This window comes from Notamacropus eugenii, chromosome 2 (genome assembly GCF_028372415.1).
Source record: "Notamacropus eugenii isolate mMacEug1 chromosome 2, mMacEug1.pri_v2, whole genome shotgun sequence".
In the NCBI taxonomy this organism is placed as follows: Eukaryota; Metazoa; Chordata; class Mammalia; order Diprotodontia; family Macropodidae; genus Notamacropus; species Notamacropus eugenii.
The window spans coordinates 74,555,030-74,581,263 of NC_092873.1; the positions used below are offsets into that span (position 1 = coordinate 74,555,030).

The following is a 26,234-nucleotide window of genomic DNA, read 5'->3' on the forward strand; positions in this document are numbered from 1 at the left end:
CGTCCTTCGTTTTCAAAGAAGACTATGGAATCAGAGATTTGACTTTGTTTTGAGTGAGGGAGGGCTGTACAAGGTCACCAGCCTCACTTTCTCCTCCCGAGCCATCTGGGTCCAGTGACCAGCTATTCATCAAGATGACTGGAGACAGCCCAGCATGCAACCAAGAATGAGAGAGTTTAAGTGACCTGCCCAACTTTACACAGGCAGCAAGTAGAAGATGCAGAATTCAAACCCAGGTCTTTTGACTCACAATCTAGCCCTCTTTCCAGGCACTGCAATGTTATTAATTGTTCTCATTTCGATTTTTGAAATTTGCAACATTTTTTGAAGTGCATTTGGAGAGAGTTAGATGTGGCCAAAACATCTCATCAAGTCACATTAACAAATGTATCCTAGTTAATCACATTTACAAAACAGTTAGTTTTGCCAGTTGTTTACCTGAATCAGAAAGTTCTTTGGCAACCTGCAGATAAGTTCAGAGATCTGTATTAGAACCCTTTTACAAAGATTCTATAACAGGTCATGGAGACAAGTGGAAATCTTTGTCATCTCAGGAGGATTAATTCCAATTAGACAAGAGGAAGAATGATAAAACTTCAAAGACTGAGAAATTGGGAAGTGTCCTCTGTCAATCTTTGTCTATCAATGAATTATTTTTTTTTTTCTTTTGGAGTGTCTACTGTAAAAATAACATCCCTTTGTGATAGTCCAATTAAGATAATCCTCATTTTACAAATGAGAAAACTGAGGCTTAAATAGTTTAAACAAATTGTCCCAAAGAACAAAACTTATAAGTGGTAGACTTGGAACTTAAATAACAGAGCTCTTTGTGCAACATACCTCCTAGGTTTAAGGTTATAACATTAATCTACAATACAATTTGGGAATATGGAAGATTAGATAGTCCCTGTCTTCAAATGATTTAAACTGTAGAAGAAATAATAGAAGAAACGTGTAGAATAGAGTAGCACAAAGTGTATACAACAAATTAATACAAGAAAGAATATAGCAAAATAATTAAAATAATATGGACAGATAAAGCATAATCATTAGAGATTAAAGGAGGGAAACAATCAGAAGAGTAATAACCTTTATTGGGAAAGCATCTTATGGTTTTCATAGCCTTTCATGAACATCACTAATTGGGTTCTCAAAATTTACTCAGAAGTAGGATGAATTCAATAATTTCTTAAAGTCCCATTCATTTTGAAGAATCTCTGAAGTAATAAGGAGAATGGTTTATGTACTTAGTTTTTCTGAGTTCTTAGTAGAGAAAAACTAAATATATGGGAAACAGTTAGCAACAGTAATAGAGAAGGGAAGAAATGGAGAAATAGGGAAAAGGAGAAAGGTAGAAGAGAAAGATGCAAAGGAAGAAGGAAAGGAAAGTTGATTTGAGATATAAGAGAAAGAATGCTATAAGGTTCAGGAATGGTGTGAGTGATGTCTGGGACCTGTGTCAATATAAGATTTATGTTGGTGAGCCACTAACCTACGTCCAACTAACCTAGTCTACATCTATGATGCTATCAATATAAACTGCACTGTGATGAACTTAAGTGAAACATACCAAATTGGTTGGGGCTATCAAGACAGAGTTACCAGGAGAGTCATGACAAATGTTTTGACAATCTCAAAAAATTATTTTTAAAAGTTCAGCTGCACTGAACTTTTAGCTGAAAATTTAAAAAATATGAATTTTAAGTTTCAAAAAATAAGATAACATTTTATAACAACTTACAGATAAATAAAGGGTGATAGACAAAAATTTCTTAGCCTTTGCCTTCTGGAATATTGGATTGTGTACAATTCTCATTTGGCTCCTTGGCCAAGAATTCTTTCTTTCAGGCTATTTGTAGGATATTTTCTTTGACCTGGAAGCTCTGGCTTTTGGCTAAAATGTTCCTGAGACTTTAACACTTGTTTTGTACTTTTTGAGGGGTAGCCAGTAGGTTCTTTCTATTTTTTGCCTTCTGGTTCTAAAATTGGGGGAGTGAAGTTTGTATTTAAGATTTCATGAAATGTGATGTTTAGGCTCTTTTTTTGACCATGATTTTCAGGTAGTCTGATGATTCTTACATGTTTTCTACTCAGTCTCTTTCCATGTAAGTTGTTTTTGCTATGACATACTTTACATTTTTTTCTTAAACAATCTTGAATGGGCACACACTCACACACATTCATGCGTGTGTGCACTCTTCGTTGTCTCATAGAGTCATTTACTTATATTTAATTTTCTAAGTTTCAGGGAGTGTTCTCCTTTGGCAAGGTGTTAATTCTTTCTAATTCTTCTTTAACTTTCATTTCTTTTTTTTCCCTAGCTCTCTCACTTATTTATAAATACAAGTGTATTTATAGTTCTTTTTTTAAAGTGCTTATTTCCTCTCTTCTAGGAATTCTTGTTAAACTTGTGCCCATGCTCTGTTTTTCTTTGAATTTTTGCTTTCAGCTTTTTTGTAATCTTTCTGTTCTTTTTGGTTTATGCCTTGATCATTCCTTGAGCTTTTTATGGTAAGATTATTCTTTTCTTTGCTCATTCTTCCAGCCATCTTTCTGACTTTAGACTTAATGTTAGGAGCAGTTTCTACACAGTTCTGGAGGAAAGATTTGGACTCATTCTTTTGATTCTGTTTTAGGTTGTTGAGTGTTGTCTTATTGCTGGATCTCAGGGAGAGGTCAGGTTGAAGATTTGCACAAGCTGTTAGTGCTTTCAAAGCAATAAGTTTTAGAGGAAAATATGATTCCTTTTCCCTTAGTCTGAGTTCTGAAAATTCTTTATTTGCTTTTGGGTCAGATCAATAGTAGACTGATAGTTTACTCACCTACTATCCACCAGCTGGGAACCTTTATTTGTTCTGAGTGACAAAACTAATGCCTTCCCTTTGGTCTAGAATGCCTACTTTAGTCATTCTTCTATATGACTCCTGCTCTGTTCCTGCGGTTGCAGTCACATCATTGCTGTTTGTTTCTGAACTTGCTTCTTTCAATTTTGTGTCTATGACTGCTCCCTACTCTGGAACACTACCCATGGGTGCAGGGCCTCTTTTCTATAATCAAGAAGTGATTAATTCACAACAAAGCTGCAAGTTTGTATCTCTTACCTCAGTGAAGTCTCTTCGGGCTCTGGAATGCTACTCACGCTTGATCAGATCCTGTTCCTAGTGTCCATAGACCTCCCTGTCTTTTTCCCTGTGCTGATGTGGTCTGGAAAAGTGACATGCTGATTTTTTTTCTTGAATTTACTTAGCAGCATTTGGTCTGCTAGCTCTATTTGTGTGTTTTTTTTGGGGGGGGGGTGGAGTTCTTTGTATTTCTTCTTACTACTTTATTGAGCATCATCTTCAGTCATTCTGATTAATATCTTCCTACTAGACCCACATGGTGCGGGAGGAGAAAGAGAGGTTTGTGACTTTACCTTACCTAACTTAAATTCAATTTACTTTCATGCCATAGCATCACCTCACTGATGTCATTGTCCTCTTTGAGAATGAAGGCTACACAACAACCTCTGTGAGTAGTATTAGGAGATGCCCCACAATTGAAACTGACTGGTTGGGTAACACAATTCTTTCATTTCTTCCTTCCTTGCTTGCTTCCTTCATTTCTTCTTTCCTTTCCCTTTCCTTCCCTCCATCCACATAGGGCATCATACCCATACCTGTAGGTGATTTGTCCAAAGGAATAAAAATTTTGATAGCTGAAAACTGACAAAATATCTTGGAGTTTATTTGTTAGATTTCTTTCTTTAGAACCATGCCTTAAATCCAAATCTCTCTGGTTCTCATTGATTAGCCAAAAATAGGTCCCAACCCTAGCATCACTTGGTCATTGTTGAGTCCTGTGGCTCAGAGTGAGTGCAAATAGCAATTGTTTCTGTTTTGGCCAGAAATCCTGAGGGTATTCTTCTTCCAGATTAATTTTTTTTTGATTAGGTAAAAGAGGCCATTCTTTGCCTCATTTCTCACTTATCCTTAATCATTAAAAGGGCATTGTCTCAGTCAAATTGAGACCTGTTAAAGACCTTAGCTTAAAAAGACCAAGGTCGTCCACTGCATCCAGGTCCATCTCCAGTCATCTTGTCTGATATCTTTCCACTGGACCCAGATGGCTCTGGAGGAGAAAATGAGACTTGTGACTTTGCATAGCCTTCCCTCACTTAAATCCAATTCGCTTGCATGTCATGATATCACCTCCCTGATGGGAGGTCCTTTTCAAGAAGGAAGAACAAATAACAACAACTACCCTACTATCAATTTCACAAAAAATTGGAAACCTTTTGAAGATTATAAGTCCTCTCCTTTAGTCACAGTAATTTTTTAATGACAAATAAATTAACATATACATATCTAGAACAAATTACTTTCATATAATACAAAGAAGAGGGGGATTTTTTTCACCAGCATGTTTTTAAAGGAAGTATCAGTAAATCAATCACACAGTTAAATAGCTTCTATTTACAAAAGTGAAACAAAGTGCTTTCTCAATCCAGAGAATTCAAATTTATCTTTCTTTCCTTATGAGAAGAATCTAGGAAATTAAACTTTTTAATATGAAGCTAGCTTAGGTGATCTTTCTCATGATATCAGGGAAAAGAGTCTGTGACTTCACAAAGCCCTCCCTAGCACTAGAACCTAGTTTTCTTCTTCCATTGTCATGAAGAAAACCTTGCGAGAGTAGTTTCTCTTTATGATGATTTAGGTGGCATTCTTGGAGGCAGAACATATACAAAAGGACTCCTGAGCAAAAATAACCTAATTCTTCCCTTCTGTCACTTCTGTTAGGGTCAAAGGAGTTGAGTCACAAATGAAGAAATAGGGTCGAATGATTCCTGATAACACTTGGGTGAATGTATAGATGTGACTTTCTTCTGTGATATTGTAAAAGGACACTTCCCCAGCTTCACAGTCTAGGAAAACTCCAATTCCTTTTGGCCGTTTCTCTTGAAGAATCGGAACTGATGGGGATGCAAGAACCATGTAATCCTTCCCTTCCAGCAGCCACAGTGCCCAGATTCCGTTGTCAGGGGAGGGTGTGGCCTCCCCTTTTCGCGGGGCTGTATCCAGACAAACTCCTAAACCCCACTCTGTCTTATCTCCCATAGTCACTATCCAGTAATGTTTTCCTGAGGTGAAACTCTCCATACCCAGGACACAAGGCCATGTGTCAAATCGCTCTGAGTTGTTGGAAACTTCCTGCCATACATTTCCATCCCAAATGCTTTTTTGATCCTCAGTCATGTGAAGGCTGGGGTGAGCTGTGGCAGGATCCAACCTGACATTAACTGTAGGGAAAAATATAGAAGTGATAGAATGGGACACCAATCTTTCAGAATAGACTGGACCAAACTACAGGATTCAAGGGTAAGGGGGCTCAGTATCTCTATTCCTCCCTTTCTCATCATACAGGAGAAAATGCAAAAGGTGAGCTTACTCCACAAAACACTTGGCACATTCTAGATTCATGTGATTCCTAATTATAACCCTTTCCCCCTCCTCAGAAATCCTTATGCTACAATGGACATCTCTACCTTCCCCTATCCTTTAAGTCTCCCTATATTCCTTTAATGATGCTTCTGATGAATAATTATATATTGCTATGAAAATATTCTAATTCCCATATTATCTGATGTGTAAAATAAAATGTGCAATAAGATTTCATTAATGTAGGTCCAGTTAATTTAAAATTTGTCATTTAACAATCTCTCAGAACTTCAATTTCCTCCTTTGTAAAAAGAAAACGAAGATTTGAGTTAGATGATCTTCAAAGGTACCTTCCAGAAAGAAATCTATGACACTATTATTGGTATTAAATTACTGAAATTTACCTATAAACTATAAAAAATAGTCTTTTGTACTAGTCTCTAATGCAAGTATAATCATAGAGGTGTTTATCTTCCTTGAACACTCAAACATTTGAAAAGCATATGAATATATTATGCATGTATGCGCATGTTATCATATGGGCATACACATCTCATATTCTTCAATTTAAGTCCTTTGTCTATCAGAAGGTGGGTAACACATTTCATCATTAGTTATCTAGAATCATGCCTGATTGTTACTCTGATCAGAATTCCCAAGTCTTTCAAATTTGTCTATACAATATTATTGTCATTGTATAAACTGTTCTCTTAGTTTTCCCCCAAGTCAATTCAACAAAAATTTTATTGAGAACCTACTACACATCCACTTTAGTAGCACACATCCACTTGCACAGAAATAATGAAAGTTCTCATTGGAATTATTACTAGTAGGAGGTAATGTTTATTACTTTTTGGCAAAGTCTTGTCAGAATACCTTGCAGCTATTTGGTCACTCTTAGCTGGCGTCAGAAAAATTAGTTGGAAAGTAAAAGAATCAGTTGATCAACAAGTTTTTATATCTACACAACACTGAAAAAAGTACAATTGACTATCCAGCTGCATACTGATTTGAATTAGCCAACTGTTTTGAAATTGTGTTATTTCCAATTTTTAAATTTGATTTTTTTTCCAATCAATAAAAAACTTTCCTTTCCCCCCACCCCTCCCTAAGTTGAGAATGAAAAGAAAATAAAAATCCAGTTATGAACACCTATAATCAAGCAAAAAAATTTCCACATTGGTCAGGTATAAAAGGAAGTATGTATACACACAGACATATATACATAAGTGTGTCTGTATGAGTACATGTATCAGTACATGCATGCACATATTGACAGGTGTTCACAAGTGTATAACAGAAGTACTTATAACTGTGTTGTGTGAATCTTGTATACATGCATTCATACATATGTATGTGCATAACCATATGGATATATTACATGTATATTAATATCATGCATGCATGCATGCATATGTCATTCTTCAGCTTAAGTACTTTGCCTATCAGGAGATGAGTAACATGTTTGGTCATTAGACATCCGGAATTTTGGCTGGTCTTTACTGCAATCAGAGTTCCTAAGTCTTTCAGATTTGTTTGTCTTTTCAAGACTGTTGCAATTGTATAAATTGTTCTCCTGGTTCTTTTTCAGTTCACTCTGCATCAGTTCATCAGTGTATTCCAAGGTTTCTCTAAAACATCCCCTTCACCATTATTTACAGTTTCATACTATTCTAGCACATTTCTGTACCATAACTTGTTCAATCATTCTCCAGTTCACGTGTATTCCCTCAGATTCCTATTCTTTGACACTCTTTTGAAAGAGCTATAAATATCTTTGTTCATGCTTATTTAGAGTTTGTTTTACTTGAGACTCATACCTCCTTTAATCTACAATTCCTCGTATTCCCCTTTCTCCTCTCTTCTTATTTTCCTATTGAATAAAATGTATTTCTGTATCTAATTATGTGTGTGTGTGTGTGTGTGTGTGTGTGTGTGTGTATTCTCCTTTGCCAGGTTCAGATGAGAGTGAGGTTGAAGTGCCACCTGCTCCTCCCTTTCTCCTTCCTCTCTTCTTCTTTTTACACCTTGATTATGCAAAATAATTTTTGAAACTTCCTTTCCTTTCCCTCTCTGCGCTGTATTCCTCTTCCCCTTCCTTTCCATTCTTCTTTTAACATCAAGACCTAACAGTCATTCCAAGGCCTTTCCAATCGGTATCTCTCTATGGTCCTTGAGGATGGTAGGGTTCAGAGGGGAAATCTCTACTGATATTCAAGTGTTAACAGTTTATCCTTGCTTAGTCACATATGATTATTTGTTCACCTTTACTTTTTTTTTAAATGCCTATGTTAGAACTTCTAAGTTTCTGGTCTTTTTTATCAGGAATGCTTGGAAGAGTTCAATTTCATTAAAAGTCTCCTTTCTACCTCTGCCCTCCGCCCATATTTAGTTTTGCTCGGTAAATTATTCTTGGCTATAAGCCTACTATCTTTTGCCTTCTGGAATATTATATTCGAAATCTTCTGTTCCCTCCTAATAGTGGCTGCTAAGTTATGTGTGATTCTGATTGTGGCTCCTTGGTACTTGAATTCTTTCTTTCAGTCTATTTGCAACATTTTTTCTTTGACATAGAAGTGCAGGATTTGGGGTACAATGTTCCTGAAAGTTTTAATGGTGAGGTTTCTTAGAAAGGTAACTGGTAAATTCTAGCCCCACTTTGCCTTCTGGTTCTAAGAAATTTTGGCAGATTTTTAAAGAATTCTTCAGAAGTAATATTTAAGCTTTTATTTTTTTCCCCTTGGTCATGGCTTTCAAGTAGTCCAATGACATTTTATTTCTCTTCAATCTTTTTTCAAGGTCAGTTATTTTGTTCATGACACTTTTTTTCTTACATAGTCTTTTGACCATGGAAAATATTTGATAATGTAAAACATTTCTGGTTGTCTTATGTCATCAGTTTCTGTTTGGTTCAGTCTAAGTTTCGGGGAGTTTGTAACTTGAGGAAAGTTTAATCTCTTGTGCCAAGTCACTAATTCCTTTTCTAATTCTTTCTTCCATAACTCATTGCAGCCAGGGAAGCTAGGTATCTCAGTGGATAGATAGTACTGAGCTTGGAGTCAGGAAGACCTGAGTTCAAATCCAGTAGTTCTTGGCTAGTTCTTTTGTTGTTTTCTTAGGTTATTGAGTATTCTATTGTTGTAGGATGTTAGGGACAGCTCGGGCTAGGGACCTGTGCAAAACGTTCAATGCTTCCAAATTGATCAATTGGAGGGAAAAGTATGATGGATCTGAGCTTTGCAAGTTCCTTACCTGGGTTTGGATCTGAGCAACTTTTGACTTCTGCTGGACTCAGCCACTATCTTTCTGCTCTAATTGTTCTTTCACAGGCTTCAGATTAGGCTAGAAGTTGGAAATGATATCCTGTTCTGCTTCTTTGATCAGAGTCACACCATTTCTAATTGTTTCTGAACTTCTTCCTTGTTCAGTACGTAGGATGGGGCCCTTGACCACTATTTACCCTTTTTATGCTATCCCTAGATGTTGGTCCCCTCCTCAATCTGCCTGAAATCTGTCACTCAGAACTGGATGGTGACCAACAAAACTGGCTCACTGTTTGCTTACAAAACTGTTCTTACTCCCTAGGCAACGTCTTGGTATTCTGGTAAGGGTTAAGGACCTCTTCCTGCTCTGGTGCATAATTTTTCCCTGCATATTCTATTCATTTATTCTATTTATTTATAGGATATCATGTTTTTGACTAGATCACTACCCAGTAACTTTATACCTCTCTATCTCTCTATGCTGACCTGGGCTGAAAAAAGAATTATTCACTGTGATTTTAACTGTGATTTTTTCCCCATCCAGATTTTATCTGGTGCATTTTCTAATTCTCTTCTGAGGAGTTGTGGAAGGGGAAATTGACCTATACTTCCTGCTACTCCACTATATTGGCTCCACCTTGCCGTTCTTTTGGAATGTGAGCACAGTGAGTTATAAGTGACTCCTTCAGTCATTTTAGATTCTTCTTGGCCTCATTTGGGGTTTTCTTGGCAAATATACTGTAGTGGTTTGCCATTTCCTTCCCTAGCTCATTTGATAAGGAAACTGAGGCAAACAGGGTTAAGTGACTTTCCCAGGGTCACACAGTTAGTGTCTAAGGTCTGATTTGCACTAAGGAAGATACATGAGTTTTCCTTACTCCGGGCCCCCTACTGTATCCACTGGGCCACCTAATGGTGAGATAGGTGGTATAGTGGATAGAGCATAGGGTCTGGAGTTAGGAAGACATGAGTTCAAATCTGGCCTCAGATGCTTACTAACATGTTTTTGAGAGGATTGCTATACTAATAGATAATAAGAATACTGAAGATGTAGTTTTCTTAGATTTTAGCAAAGCTTTCATAAACTATCTCATAATATTCTTGTTGATAAGATGCAAAGATATGGATTAGACAATAATGGATTTAGAGCTGGTTGAATATCCAGACTCAAGGTGTGTAAATTAATAGTTTAATGTCAATATACTTAAGGTATGAATAGCATGCTTGTCAAACTTGCAGATAACACTATGCATTGGATCTTAGAGATCCAAAATGCAAGCTAGAGCAATTGTCACACTCTAAATTATTTGGTGTCACAAACTATTTCACTAGTTGAATTCACATAGATGAAATTTCAGTGGTGCTAAATGAATCCATGAATCTAGAAAACCAACTTCACAAACACAATAGGGACACTCAGCTGTTATTCTGTAAAAGGTCTGGGGTTGTTCATGAACTAAACATTCAATATGAATAATCAGTGTTATATGGAAGACCAAAAAGCCAGTACAAGCTTGGACTGCAGTAAGAATGGCATAGCTTCCAGGAAATAACAGGAAGATAATAGTCTTATTGTACTGTGCCCTCATCAGACCTGAAGTACTGTGTTCAGTTCTGAGTACCAAGGTTTAAAAGAACTCTGATAAGCTTAAGAGCATTCATAATGGAATGGAGAGAATGGTACAACATCTTAAGTCCATGTTGTATGATGACCAATTGAAGAAATTAGGTATGTTTAGCTTGAAGAATGTATGATTCAGGGTTACATGAGAACTGTCTTCAAGTATTTAAAGGGATATTTTGTGAAAGAAGGACTAGACTTATTCTGTAAGGTCACAGAGGACAGACCCAGAAAGAATTTGTGGAGTTATAAGGGGGGAAATTTAGGCTTGATAAGAAAAATGTATTGACAATTAGAGCTATCCCAAAGTATAATGGGCTTCTTAGAGAAGTGGTGAGTTCTTTTTCATTGATGATCTTAAAGGAGAGGCTAGATGATTACTAAGTATATCACAATCTGGATTCTTTTCATGTAGGCATTGTATGAGGTTGTTAAGATACCAAAAATTTTAATCGTGTGAAAAAACTCTAGCCAGTCAGGAAATTGGAATATCCAGGATATTGCCCCAATTCTGCCATTAACTAAATGACATTAGTCAAGACATATATTCCCTGAGATTAAGTTGTTTGTTTGTTTGTTTTTTATAAAACAAAAAGGTTGGATTAGGTGATTTCTAAGGTTTCTTTTACCTCTAAATCAATGAACTTCCAATATTATATCTGTATGTAAATTAATGGACTGTTTAATTCAAACATCAATTACTCAGTGATTTATAAAATATTAGAGTGATCATCCCTCTAGTCCATGGATTTTCCAAAACAGATAACAAAAGTCTAGAATGGTGAAATAAATTGCCTTCAGTTACACAGTTATTTAGCAGCAGAGCTAGAACTCCACAGAACCAGAGTCTCCTGACTCAAGTCCAATATCCTTTCCACTACAACATACTTGATCTGGCTGACTTTTTTTTTTCTTTTTCTCTACTTGTTGCTGTAGTTATCACCTGTAGGTACTTAGGATCAACACAAAAGTATTTTTTTATATTATATTCTACAGTTCAAACATGTGTCTAGTTCTGAATAATCTGTCCCAATTCTTCTACATGAGATTTTACTGTACAAAATGCCAAACCAATGATGGTTATCTTGGATGACTTCAAAATACAGGTCCCTCCACCCTCATAAAGCTAAGGTATACCTTGATACTTCTTGAACATCATCATCATTCCAGGTACACAACATATTGTCTTCAGGTCTATGGAAACGAGTTCTGGCTCCTGGAATTTTATATTCTCACTCCTAAAAAGAAACAGTTTCCCATGACTCTTCTGACTTTTCATAGATCAATGCATTCTCCTCTCCCACGTTCTTACTATCTCCTTCCAGATTCATCCATATAATATCTAACCCTCATGTACTCTGAACAAAAGTAGAATGAGGACTTACCTTCTCAAGATGTCTTTAACATTCTGGAGGGGAAAGGAAGACAAAGAGTGGTGAGAGGAAAACTTATCAATTGTATTGTAGGAAGACAAATAGGGTTAAGGCTATCTCAAAAGCTTTCAAAATTTCCTGAAAGATGAGATCCTGATGCATATAAACAAAGAGGGATAGAAAAGTTATTTTTATGAATTTTGATACAAAAGAGATACTGTAATTTCTTATTCCCTCCCCCTTGTCCTTCCATATTATGTGAATCAGTTCCATTATGTTGGAACAGTGATAGCTTTCCTCTGGGCAAACAGGCAACTTCCTATGGTTCTAGATCAATGAATATAGCTCCTGGGGAAGAGGGGGAGAATGGTACTTCTCTAAGCAACCATTAGAAGAATGGATGACTTCCTAAATGCCACAACTCTAAGAGACTACTTAAGCAGGGAACATCAGAGATCTAGACCAGGTCAAGCTGTTAATAAATTTTCATAGCTCTGACAACATCAGTCTCCCGCTCAAGAACTTAAATGGTTTTTGTATTGTTTGTGGAATTAAATAGAAATTTAAGGCCTTTCATAATCTGATTTTAATGCAACCTTCTAGCTTTATTTGACATTACTCTTTTTTATGTACTCTATAGTTCAGTAAAACTAGAATAGTCTTATTTCTATGTTATGTTCTCTCCTACCTCTATGGCTTCACAATGGCACATGCCCCAGGAATTGGAATGTATTCTCAGCATATTTCTGCTCATTGATGTCTTTTCCTTTATGTAAGACTCAACTCAGTAGCCACCTTCATCATCTCATGTGACTTGGTTTGATTGGAAGTAATAGAAAGGAATTCTTGAGTTTTGACTACTAGATCTCAATTTTAATATTGATATTAATGGTTTGTGCTTTATACATTAATATTATTGCTAAGGGCTATATTTACATCATGAAGAAATAAATTATGATATACATCTGTATGTTCATTAGCTAAGCATTCTACCATAGTTTATATAATCATGACTTTTTTAAGTTAATTTTTCTAGAGAAAAAATCCGTAGTTGCTTTTTGGAATCAGCTTTATAATTTTGCTAAGACCAAAGTCAGAGTATCCCAGGAGTTTTGACTGCCTGACTTATTTTGGTTACAGAAGGCTCAACAGATGCTAGAAGTAAGAAGTATCATTTAGGAATAGCAGCAACATTTTCCAGTCAGCTCAAAGTAATCTCTCCCTCATTGAATTTTCTTCAAATTAAATTTCTCTTTTGTTCTTCTCATATTCTTCCTTGAATTGCATTTATCTGTCTATATTCAATTCAATTCAACTCAAGAAGCTTATACTGAACGTGCATTAGGAACTATGATAAGGTTCCTAGAATATGACAAAAATGAAATATTTCCTGCTGTCAAAGCATTACATTCTTCTAGGGGTATACTACATACTTGTGTGTGTACGTATTGTATGTATGTATGTATACATGCACATATACTTATACACATATACACACATAAGAATATACATACATTGTGTAAGTACAAAATAGAAACAAAGCAAATTCAAGGCAGTTTTGGGAGAGAATGAGAAAACTAACACCTACGGGCATCAGCAAATGCCTCTTGATGGAGGTACTATTTGATATAAGCCTTGAATGGAACAAGAGTTTACAAGAAAAGGAGGTAAAGAGAGAAAACATTCCAGATTTTGAGGAAGCTTGTGCAAAGGTACAGAAATAGGAAATAAAATGACCCATATGGAGAACAGAAAGTAGGCCTGTTTAAGCAGACTAAAGACTACAAAGGAGAGAGTAGTGTGTAATAAATCTGGAGAAAGAATCTGAAGTTAGATTCTGAAAGGTGTCAAATATCTAACAAAGGAGTTTGTATTTTATTCTAGAAACAATGGGAAATGGCTAAAATATTTTTGAGAAAAGTGATATGGTTGGATCTATACTTTAGAAATAACAATTTTGAAACTATAAACAGTGGATTGAATAAGGGAGAGACTGTGTGCAGGGAGATCAATTAGGAGCCTACTGTAATAGTCTAAGAAAAACATGATAAGGATCTGAGTTAGTATGGTGACTGTGTGAATGAAAAAAGGGGAAAGATGCAAGAGATGTTATAGAAATTGAATATATAAGACATGGCAACTGATAGAGTGTGGGAGGTGAAAAAGACTGAGGACCTGAAGTTAACTTTCTGGTCAATATTCAGGAGAGAGATGAATTATGTAGATTTGGGAGTCATCTGTACAGGGATAATAGTCTGACTTATAAGTTCACCTAGTGAAGAGAGTACAAAGAAATAAGAGAACCCAGGACCAAATCTTTAGCGATGCTAATGTTTGTACTTGGGATGCAGATGCTAATCAAGAAAAAGAGACTGACAAGATTTCAGTGGTCAGACATGTAGTAGCAGATCAGGAGATCAATGTTGTTATGAGAACCAAAAAAAGAGAGAATGTTTATGAAGAGGTGATGATTACAGGAACATACACTGGAAAAAGATCAAGAAAAACAAGGATGGAGAAAAGGCCATTGGGTTTAGTAATTAAGCAATTATTTCCACAAAACAACAGAGAATGAATGTCTAAAATTGTAAAGAAAATGTTTATCCCTAAAGGAGAAATAGAAAAAGCCCTACTTTTCTCCTTTTCAGAGATTAGGGGACCACAGTAGTATATTGCATATATTTTCTGCTTTTTATGTACTGTTTGGTTTTGCAGATTTTTTTTTCCTCTTTATTTCTTTCTTTAACATAATTCTTTGTTATAATGGATAGCTCTTTGGGAAAGTGGAAGTGAAAGGATAGTGGTAGGGAATTTTAATGGTATAAAAATAAAGGATATCCTAAAACATATTTTGGGGAAAATAAATGTTGGAGAATCTTAGAGGGAGTTGTTTCAGGTGAATGGGGAAATCAGAAGCTAGATTGCAAGGAGTTGTAATGTAATGAGATATGAGGAGGTGGAGATAAGGAATTTAGATAGTGTTTTTCTAGGAAATTGGGTAGGAGAGATGAGAGATAAATATTGGGAAGAGAGAGATTTGATAATAGCTTGAGAAGTTGACAGTGTCATGCAAAAGGTTTTTTTAAAGAATAGGTTAGGCCAGGAGGTTAATAGGCAGCAGAATGGGTGGCATTGGATAAAGAGAAATTAGGAAATACATACAAGGCATAATTGAAGTTCAATATCCCTGAAGATTATAGGCAGAGATGGGACTGAGAGAACAAGTGCAGGTAGGCATTGACAAGGATATTGACCAACTCTTCCTCAGAGATCAAAGCAGATGAAAAAATAGTGGGAGGCAAAGTAGAGAGAATTTGAATTAAAGAGAAGAAAGAGCTCATCAGGTATATAATGTCAAGTTTCTTGATAAAATATGAAATGAAGTCCCAAGGTTTTAAACATGTATGATTGCTAATATTGAAATAAAGAGGATTCTCATGTCTTGGGGAAAGATAATGGATTCTTTTTTTAAACTTCTGGAATTGAAGGAACTGGTGGGACAAGAAGATGAAGAAATCTTTTGAACAGTTAGAGATGGAGTCTGGCAATAGAAATTTGGAAATCATCTGCACAGAGATGATTTATTGAAATCCTGGGAGAGAATAAGTTGTCTGTAGAGAAAGGAGTGCATCTTAAGAAACATAATCTTAAGCATATTTGAGAATCAGACAGAGAATAAAATGATTGTGAAGGTAGGAGATGGATCAAGATAGTGTGATATTTTTGAAGACTAAAGGAGAGGGGGAAAATGATTAATAGGCTCAAAAGGTAATTCAGGGAAAACAAGGATTGAAAAGAGTCCTCACATGTGCAAATTTTGGCTAAAGTATCCTACCAGGCCAGCTCTTAGGCTCAGAACAGATCAAGTGACAGATATAAGAGTAGTAGAGATTAATGAGATCATAGTGACACACTTAGTGGGCTAGCTAAGACTATGTCATCGATATTACTGGTTGCGCTGTCATGGTGACATGCCCATCACCACTTAAATGTATGGGTTGAGTATTGAGATTTGTGAATATTCATAGTGGGATTGAAAATAGCCTCTGACCCATGCTCCCTTCCTCTTTGCCCTCTTCACTTAAGTCTGTGCCCACTACTACAATGACTACTCGCTCTTTGCTCCATATCTTGTTTGCCCATCCAGATCACAAGCCCATGAAACTTGAGACTATGTGGCTCTCTGTTTTACAACCTCATCATATAGCACCTACTGCAGATATTCTAGTCCAATGTGCAAAAAAGAAGTAGATTTAAGTTGTAAATTAAGAAAATCAGACTAGTCATGAAGAACTTCCTTAGGTCAAGGACTGCTAACAGTGGAATGGATGATGAGACCTTGTGACAGAATGCATTTATCTGATAAAAAGTAGGGATTATTGATATCTAGGTGGGATGTTTTAGTAGACAGTGCAGTATAGTAGGAATGTCACTGAATGAGTATCTAATATACCTGATTTCTAGTTCTGGCTCTCGTCTTAGCTGGCTAAGTGACCATAGACAAGTCACTTTCCTACTAGACCTCTGTTTCTTCATCTAGAAAAGGAGAAGATTATTGAATGAAAATCTCTTTCAGGCTTAGAATTTCTTGGTGTATTTTCCCCATTGACTGAATGTCAGTCACTGAAGTGTATACTTGAAGAGCTATAACTTTTTCATGAGTTTGGGGGTGTAAAATATGACTCAATACTTTATGGAGAATAGGAGATATGGTTATATCTTTGCTCCTTTCAGCTCTATGATTCTATATTCATGTCTTAGTATCCTCTTCCTCCCTCTAATTAATTCTCTCTAAAATTCACCTCTTGTAGGTCCAAAGCTGTGCATTGACTACATTTCTCCAACTCCACAATTAAATTCCTCAGGGTTCGACTCTGCTGAGCCAGTTTGGCCTTGCTCTCCTTCAATTTTTGTATGGTCACTCTCTCCTCCTCTTCTAATTTGCGCAGCTGTTGATGCTCCTCCAGAGCCAGAAATCCATGCTGTTTCTGAAACTCCAACATGAATCGATGTTTCCACAGCTCCACCTTTTCCTGTAGGAACAAAAATGACGGGTAAGCAATTACTGTGTGTTCAAGGATATGGACAAGACTGAATACGCTCCAAGCAGAACCACTGATATGGTAACTGAACTGAGAGGAGAGATTAAAGGAGCTAATTTTTGTCAACTTGAGTAAGAAAAGGTTATGCCATTTTATAACAACAATTTTTGAAACAAGATGTCATAACAGTATCAGATGATCTACATCTCTAATGAGGAGAGAACAAGAAATGAAGAAAATAAGCTATAGCATGAAGGCAAGAAGAATTTTCTTAGAGTCATTGAATTTGTAAGAGGTGACAAGAAGAATTTGAGAATGGATATCTTTCAAAGGCAAAGAAACCGGAATATTATTCCCTATTTGACTTGGATATTTTAGGAATGAGCCTGGAGCAAAAAAAATTACAAATATGACGTTTCACCATCTCTTCTATTCATGTTTTCACATTCAACATTATAATTTTTTTCACAATGATGAGTCTTTTATGCATTGAGTGATAACTTCCTATTGGGAAGGATGCTGGATTGGGTACTTAGTGCCTCTGTAACCTTGGAGACAAGTTACTTAAATTCTCTGGGCCTCATATTCATAAGACTACAGATTTAGAACTAGAAGGAATTTCAGAGGTCATTTAATCCAAACTCCTCATTTTTATTGATTGAGACCCAGAAAAGTTAAATGACTTATTAAGTGTCATGCACAAAATGGCAGAGACAGGATTAGAGCCAACTCCAGTGATTCCAAAATTCTTGTTCCTTCTGCTACACCACAAATGAATCTCATTAATTTCAGCAGTTCAGCATTAATTAAGAACCCATCATGTACTAAGCATTGTGTTAGGCAATAGGAAACAAAGATAAAAATGAAATAATCTCCGTCTCCCTGGGTATCAATGTGGGCCACACCATTTGGACAGGATATTAAAGTTTCTCTTCACACCCTCAACAAGGCTCTCTGAAAAGGATTGAAACATGGAATTCTTCTTACCTTCCAAATGACTATTTTTTTCCCAACATTGGTTTCCTGGTTCAACACTTCTTCCATCTCCTTCTTCACATGTTCTAAAGCCGACTGGACCTTTACCTATAGTAGAAAACCAGCTGGTAGATTCCTTGGCAATGCCCAGGGACCAGGATGAAACTGAGTCAGGAAATGGCTCCCAAGCACAGCCCATAGTCCCCTAAGGAGTCATGGCAGATTTGAAAGAGATCCATGAATTTATATGAAAACAATAATTAAACAAATACATCTTCTGTATAGGTGTCAATCAATTCATCAATAAACATTCATTGCATGCCGGCTATTTGCCAGACACTGTATTTATTATTGAGATACAAGGAAAATCAAAACATAGTCTCTGCTCTTGAGCTCACCTGTGATAGGGGAGACAATCTACAAATTACCGTGTACAAACAAACTCTATGCGGGATAAATAGGAAATAATCAACAGAAGAAAAGGCTCTAGAATTAGAATTGAGAGACTGGGAAAAGCTTCCTGTAGAAAATGGGATTTTTTTCTGGAACCTAACAGAAATCAGGGAATCCAGAAGTTGTAAATGAGGAAGAAGAATATTTTATTCGTGGAAGATAGAAGTGAAATTGCTCAGATTTGGGAGATGGACTGTTTTGTATGAGGATAGAAAGGAAACCAGTGTCAGTGGAACAAAAAGCACATATGAGTGTGTGAAGTAGAAGACTGAAAAATTAGGGAAAACCAGGCTATGAATGATTTTGAATGCCAAAGGATTTCAGATTTATCCTAGAGGTGTTAGGAAGGCACTGAATTTTATTGAGTAGGGGAGTGACATGATCAGACCCACATTTTAAGAAAATCACTTTGATAACTGAATTTGAACTGGGGTAGGGAGAGAATTGCTACAGGCAGGTCAAAAAAACAGCTTAATGCAGTAGTGACATGAGGGAATGAGTACCTCCACCACATTAGTTCAGTCATTCCTAATTACCCTCAGTCTTCAGATTCATCATCTGTAAGATGAGGTTGGTAATTTGCTTAGAGGACTGTTCTAAGAAAGTGCTGCACTAAACTATAAAATGCTATGTAAATTTAAATTATTATTAACATTTTCTATCTTAACCATTTTTTCACTGAGTGTTTAGAGTATGAATCCAATTCTTCAACAACATGAAAAGGTAAGGTAAATATAGAACACAATCCCTATGAAGATATAAATAGTCCCACAAGGAGTTTACAGTTTATTTGGGGAAACAAAGAAATAATTAGAAAATAAGATAATATACAATAAAGTGCTAAATATGTTAGAGAATATAGAAATCAGAGAAGAGAGGAGAGTTATTTCTTCCTGATTTCTTCTCTATCCCTTTCTTACCACCAATGAACCCTTCACAGCAGTAAAAAGTAAAGTAAAAAAAAAAATTTAAGCAAAGCTAACGGATTAAAGAAACCACATTTTAAAACAGACAAAGCATTTTACATCTGTAGTGCTTGGAATATATTTTTTTAAAAGAGAAATGAGGGTTATTTTGGGCTCTTACCCCTCAATCACTTAATTCATCTAATTAATTATCGAGCCCTACAGCATCTCTCATATTTTACTCATTGCATTGCCATCTCATATTCAATTCACCTCAACTATTACAATAGTCTCCTAACAGATCTTTTCATCTCTATATTTCCTTTTTTTTCTAGTCTGTGTTTAGTGATGTTTGCAGAGTAATTTTTCCTGTATCTATATCTGGCCATGTTTGCTTAAAAGTGGCTCAAATAAGTGGCTATTGCCTCCAAAACAAAGTTCAAACTTTTATTCTTGACTGCTCTATATACTTGCCATGAATATATCTGAGATGGGACAATTTCTTTAAGGAATAATTAGTAAATTCCCATGACACTAGATCCCTAAGCAGAAATTTTAGGAACTTTCACCATAATGGTTCCTTTCCCTCCCCCTTCTCAATAAAATATTAAAAGTGAAGATAACTTCACAAGACATTGGTCAAAGTTCTTTTATTCAAGAGAGTAACTCAGGATATAAGAAATAATTGGTAATTATCATTATTATTATTCATGTTTATGGATTATGGGAAAGTCCCTTTGTGAGTCCATAGATTCAGTTACAGAGTTAGCTTGAGGGATCCTATATACAAAAAGTGACGTGAACCAGGCAGGAATAACGTTGCCAAAAATGGAAGCATGAAGAGGAAAATAACATCAACTTCACAACTCCTGACAGAAGAATTTTAGGAATGAAATAACTTGCATTTTTAGACTTTGAAGTTTTTAAGGCCTTCTCACAAAAAAAAAGTCTTGAAAGATAATTTAGCATGAATACCATTTTCATTTTATAGATATGAAAACTGGGAATGAAAAGAGTTAAAAATTACTTAAGGTAATAAACATTATAAATAGACCTTGAACCCAAGGTCTTGTCTCCAGGCTCCAGACTTTTTTCCCCATTATAACAAATTATCTCTCAGGAAGAAACCTAATATGCCCTCTTTTGTAAGAGAAATAAGGAATAGGTTTTATCAATGTCAGTAATACCCTGCTTATCTGGAAGCCAGAATGTGGGTGTCCTCAACCATTTGGAATACATCCAAGAACCAGAAAACGAATGACAAAGTTCTCTGTGGAACCAAAGTAGCTTCAGGGAAACCAATAAAACTTTATGAACTTTACTTAAAGAGTCCCCTAGAAGTTTCACTGAAAAAATACTGGTCTTATTTTACACACAATTCTAATCCTCCAGGTCAAAGCACTACAAATCATAGAATCAAGAAGATGGAGAATGACAGAACTGCTACAGTCTGGGGCATTGAGATCAGAAAGAAGTGAAAGTTCATAAGTAAACTAAAATGGAAAAAAAATACTATGAGAAACAGAAGTCTGGGACTATTTATGGTAGATGCAAAAATGCCCTATACTCTCCATAGATCCTGAGGACATGACTGTATAATATCAATGTGAAAAAAAAGTACACATTGATGGCTCTGAGTCACTAAGAAGAAGTTGATATTCAAAGCCTGTATGAGAAGGGAGGGGATAAAATGTAACAAATTTTAGAAAGACTTTTATCAAAATGGTTATAATACAATCAGTCCATACATAATAAGCACCAACTACTATGGAACAATTTCTGTGTTGGGTGCTTGAAATTTGACACAAAAGTGAGAAACAACTAGGGGAAAAGAAGGAAAACATTCTAAAGAGAGGGATATCTATACAAAGGAAAGCTGGAAAATCATATACAGGAATAAGTCTAGCCTGTCTGGACTATACAGCATGAGGAAGAATAATGTGTAATCAGCTTAAAAAGATAGTCTGGAGCCAGATGGAAAAAACATTTAAATACCAAACAGACAAGAACTGAATTTTTTAGACAGAGAAATGATGTGGTCAGACGTGTCTAAGAAATATCAATCTGGCTTCTCTGAGGAAGATAGATTTGAGAGGTAGCATCCTGCTGCAATGGTTTAAGCAAGGGATATATTTTGGAGGCAAAAGAGAAACTCTTTAAAAGAAGACCTGGAGCTGATTGTGAGCTTCTTATTACAAAATTCAGAGTTAAATTGAAGAAAGTAGGGAAAACCAACAGACTGTATAGGTATAATTTAAGTAGCATCCCTAATGAATATGAAGTAGAGGAGATGAATAGATATTAGGAATTAGATATGATACATGGAGTGCCTGAAGAACTATGCCCAGAGGGTCACAATATTGTGCAAGAGACAGCAACAATAAACATCCCGAAGAAAAATAAAAATCAAGAAAACAAAATGGCTGTTTGATGAGGGTTTCCAAATAACTGAGGAAAGAAGGAAGGGAAAAAGAGAAAGGGGAAAATGTAGCCAACTGAATGAAGAATTACAGAGAACAGTAAAGAATAAAGAAGGGTTTCTTAAATGAACAATGTAAAGAAATAGGAAAAAACAATAGGATGGGAAAGACAAACGATCTCTTCAAGAAAATTAGAATTATCAAGGTAATGTTTCATGACAAATGGGCATGATAAAAGATGAAAAGAGCAGGAACTTAACAGAAGTAGAAAAGATTAAGGGGAGTAAGAATGTATAGAACTATACAAGAAAGATTTTAATATCATCCAGACACCCTGGAGAACAAATTTAAGTGAGCCGTAGGAAGCATTGCTAATTATAAGGTTAATGGAGGTGATAAAATTCCAGCTGAGCTTTTTAGAACTCTAAAAGATGATACTGTTAAAGTGCTGCTCTCAATATGCCAGTAAATTTGGAAAACTCAACAGTGGCCACTAGATTGGAAAAGATCAGCTGATGTCCCAATCCTAAAGAAGAACAATGTCAAAGAATGTTGAAATTATCAAACAATTGCTCTTATTTCACACACTAGCAAGGTTATGCTTAAGATTCTTCAAGCTATGCAAGAATTAACAAAACAGCAGTCTGGTTTTGGTAAGACAGAGGAACTAGAAACCAAATTGCCAACATTTTGCTAAATTATGGAGAAAGCAAGGAAATTCTAGTAAAAACAGACAAATAAACAAAAAATAACCATCTGCTTCTGCTTCATTGACCACACCAAAAACTTTGACTGCATGAATCACAACAAAATGTGGCAAGTCCTCAAAGAGACAAGGAGTACCAGATCATCTTATTTGGTTCCTGAGGAATCTGTATGTAAGTCAAGAAGCAACAGTTAGAAATGAACATGGAGAGACTGACAGGTTTAAGATTGGAAAAGGAGTATGATGAGACAGCATATTGTTACCTTATTTTTTAACTTATATGCAGAGTGCATCATACAAAATGCCAGGATAGATGAATCAAAGGTCAGAATTAAGGTTGCCGGGAGAAATATAAACAATCCTAGATAAGCAGATGGCACTTTGATGGCAGAAAATGAAGAATTAAGAAACCTCTTGATGAGAATGAAAGAGGATAATGTGAAAGATGGCTTGAAGGTTCACATAAAAAAGAAAAATATATAAAACTAAGATTATGATAACTGACCTATCACTTGCTGGCAAATTGAGAGAGAAGAAATGGAAGTTGTGTACAATGTTATATTCTTGGACTCAAAGATCACTGCAGATGGCATCTGTAGTCATGAAATTAAAAGATACTTGCTCCTTGTAAAGGAAACTATGGCAAATCTAGCTAACACACTAAAAAGTAGAGCCATCACCTTGCCAACAAAGGTTTGTGTAGTCAAAGCTATGATTTTTCTAATAGTGTGACGTAAGAGCTGGACTACAAGGAAAAGTGAACATCACAGAACTGATACTTTCCACTTATGGTGTTGAAGAAGGCTTTTGACAGTCCTGTGGACTCTCAAGGAGATAAAATCAGTCAACACTTAGAGATATTCATTCAGACTCTTCATCCATCTCTTGAGCTCCTGAACATCTATCTCTAAATGTCCCACAGATATCTGAAACTCAGTGTGATTAAAATAAAATTCATTATCTTCCCCCTTTAACCCACCTCTCCCTATAAGAAAACAGAATGCATTTGAAAAGACCCTGGTGGTGGGAAAGCATGAAGGCAAAGGGAGAAGGGAACAGCAGATGATAAGATGAATAGATGGTGTCATGGAAGCAATAAATATGAGCTTGGAAACACTTTGTGAGACAGTGGAGGATAGAAGGGTCTGGCATGACCATAGTCCATTGGGTCATGAAGAGACAGAGATGACTGAATGACTGAACACCAACAAAGGCAAGAGCTGATGTAATCCTGGACTAGGGTGATTGTGTGTGTGTGATCATCCTTCATTGCCAAAGAAGACAACGCCATCAAAGAAATGATGACATGACTTGCACTTGATTTTGTTTTGAGTGAGGGAGGGCTGCGCAAGTCAACAGCCTCACTTCTCCTCCAGAGCCATCTGAATCCAGTGACCAGATATTCATCAGGATGACTGGAGATGACCCAGGATGAGGCAATTAGGGTTAAGTGACTTGCCCAAGGTCACATAGCTAGTGAGTGTCAAGTGTCTGAGGTGAGATTTGAACTCGGGTCCTCCTGACTCCTGCACTGGTGCTCTGTCCACTGCACCACCTACCTGCTACCACTAGGGTGATTATGGTTTGAGCAGAGAGAAGAGGGAAGTTATGAAAGATGTTGAGGAGATAGAATTGGCAATACTTGGTAACTGATTGGATATGGCGGTGGGGGGGGTTAATGAGAGAATAAAGCATTAAGGATAACTTCTAGGTTGCAAATATGTGAAAAATGGTGATGTCTTCAACGAAAAACAGTTAAAAGGAGAGGTGTTCTAAAGGGGGAAGATAATGAATTCTATTTTAGACACACTGAGTTTCAGATATCTGTGGAATATCTACAGATAGATGCTCAGGAGCTCAGAAGATAGATAAGGCCAAAAAATATAGAGATATATGCATACATACACATATGTATATATATATATATATATATGTATATATATGTATATGTATGCATGTATACACACATACAGAAATACATGTATATGTGCAGATAGAGAGATCCCATGGAAACTGATGAGGTCACCAAGTGAAAGAGTATAGAAGAAGAAGAGGTAGAGAAGAGTCTTGAGGTGCATTTATGCACCGAAGTTGGTACATAGATGATATGCCTTCAGAGCATATTGAGATGGAAAGGTTCAACAGCTAGGAAGAGAATCATGACAAAACAATATCACAAAAACCCAAGCAGGTAAGAGTATTTGGAATAGGGATTGATCAAACATATAAGATGTAGCAGAGAAATCAAGAAGGGTGAGACCTTTAAAATATGTATTTATCAATGAGGAAATCATTGATCATCTTGGAGAAAGCTATTTCAGTGGAAGGATAGAGTTTAGGCCAGAATGAAAGAACTTGAGAAATAAGTAAGAAGTGAAAAAGTGAAGGGAATGAATCTAGGCAGTACTTTTATCCCCTAGAAGTTTGTGATTAAAAGGAGGAGGGATATGAGATGATAGCTTGAGGGGTTGGTAATATCAAGCAAACCATTTTTACTTCTTCTCTATAAATATGGGGGTGTTCTGGCCATGTTTGTTGGCAGCAGGGAACAAACCAGTGAATAAACAAAAGTTGAAAATTAGAGCAAGAGAGATGAATGAAGGGGCAAGTTCCTGAAGATGGGAGGGAATAGGATCAAGAGCAAAAGGAAAAGAGGAAGAAAAAAAAGAATAAGTGCAAATAATAGAAGTGGATCCCAGGCAGGAACCAAATGAATAACTGGAGTACATATTCAGGAGATATGCTGGCAAACAAAATCAGAAATTAAGTCAAAGACTATCCTGTGGAGCGGCACATTGAGAAACCTAGGTATGAATCATTTAAGTTCTTTGAGTCTGTTTTATCATTATGGAAATTATGGAAAATTATGGAAACTAACTGTTATCTATCTCATAACCTTGTTGTGAGAAAAGCAGTTTGTCATCTTTGTATGTGATATTACCAAAAGATCACTTGGTGACGTCTCTACTTCCCTTGGTTTTCAGATGTGACTATGAAAAAAAAATTAATTGCCTTCACCAGAAGTAATATTGCTGTTACATTGAAATCTATACTTGCTCATTTGAACTATAAATCACTTCAAAAATCCTAAATTTTGTTCTTAGGAAATTCTTTCCTAACTCACAGTAACAGCACACACACTTTATCCTGCAGCTACTTGAGAATTTTTTTGGACCCTAGAACATGTCCTCTGATTTCCTGCCTTGGTCTCTTCTTTGGTTTTCCTTGTATCTGGACCATCTTCCTTCACCTCTCCTGTTAAATTCTAACCCATCTTTGAAAGTCAAATTAAATGCCACCAAATCCAGTAAGTTTTTCCTTATTTCCCCCAAGAGTAACACACTTCACCTTTTCATCACACAGCATTTTGTTTTCTACCTTTCTAATATATTTTTGCAATATTGCATGTAATAAGTACCTACATCTTACATTACCAGTACACTATAAACTCCATGAGGGCAAGAGATCTAATATCTAAATTTAAAAAAAAATCTCCTTTGGCGCATTAAACTATGCTTTTCACTCACCAAGGACTCATAAAGGTTGTTATATTAAATTGAACTCCTCTCTCCAACCCTGATCATGTCTGAGGGAGAGGGATATATTTCTTACCTTATAGTTTCTGGTAGCTTCCTCTAGAGAAATGGTCTTGTGGGTTCTGTGCTCTGGGGAAGTGTCACAGATCCAGCACAATGGGATTTGGTCATCTTCACAAAAATGGATCAGCTCCTCTTTATGAATCTCACATAACCAGGTTTTCTTTGTACCGGAGCTTAAACTCAACTGCTTGATGCTCTCCACCATGCTGGCTAGTTGTCTATTGGGACGAAAGCTACCCTGTTGAAATTGACTCCGGCACTGCGGGCAGGAGTAGACATTCCCTTGAGAACTGTCTGATTTCTCACAGAATTCAGTGATGCACTGGAGGCAGAAACTGTGGCCACAGTCCACACTGACTGCATCCTTTAAGAAGTCCAGACAGATTGAACATTTTGCTTCTTCCTTCAGTCTCTCTACAGGAAAACTTGTAGCCATGGCTGCTGCTTTTCCCAACAT

At 36.3% G+C, this 26,234-nt stretch overlaps 1 protein-coding gene across 1 annotated transcript; it reads right to left on the reverse strand.

Moving 5' to 3' along the window:
• Positions 1 to 4,751: 4,751 nt before the first annotated feature.
• TRIM58 (tripartite motif containing 58) lies at positions 4,752 to 26,234 on the reverse strand. Its single transcript, XM_072638376.1, has 6 exons — positions 25,791 to 26,234; positions 17,707 to 17,802; positions 16,480 to 16,710; positions 11,690 to 11,712; positions 11,442 to 11,542; positions 4,752 to 5,281 (listed from the first exon to the last, which is right to left on the reverse strand). The coding sequence occupies exons 1-6, from the start codon at positions 26,232 to 26,234 to the stop codon at positions 4,752 to 4,754; spliced, it is 1,425 nt and encodes a 474-aa protein (XP_072494477.1).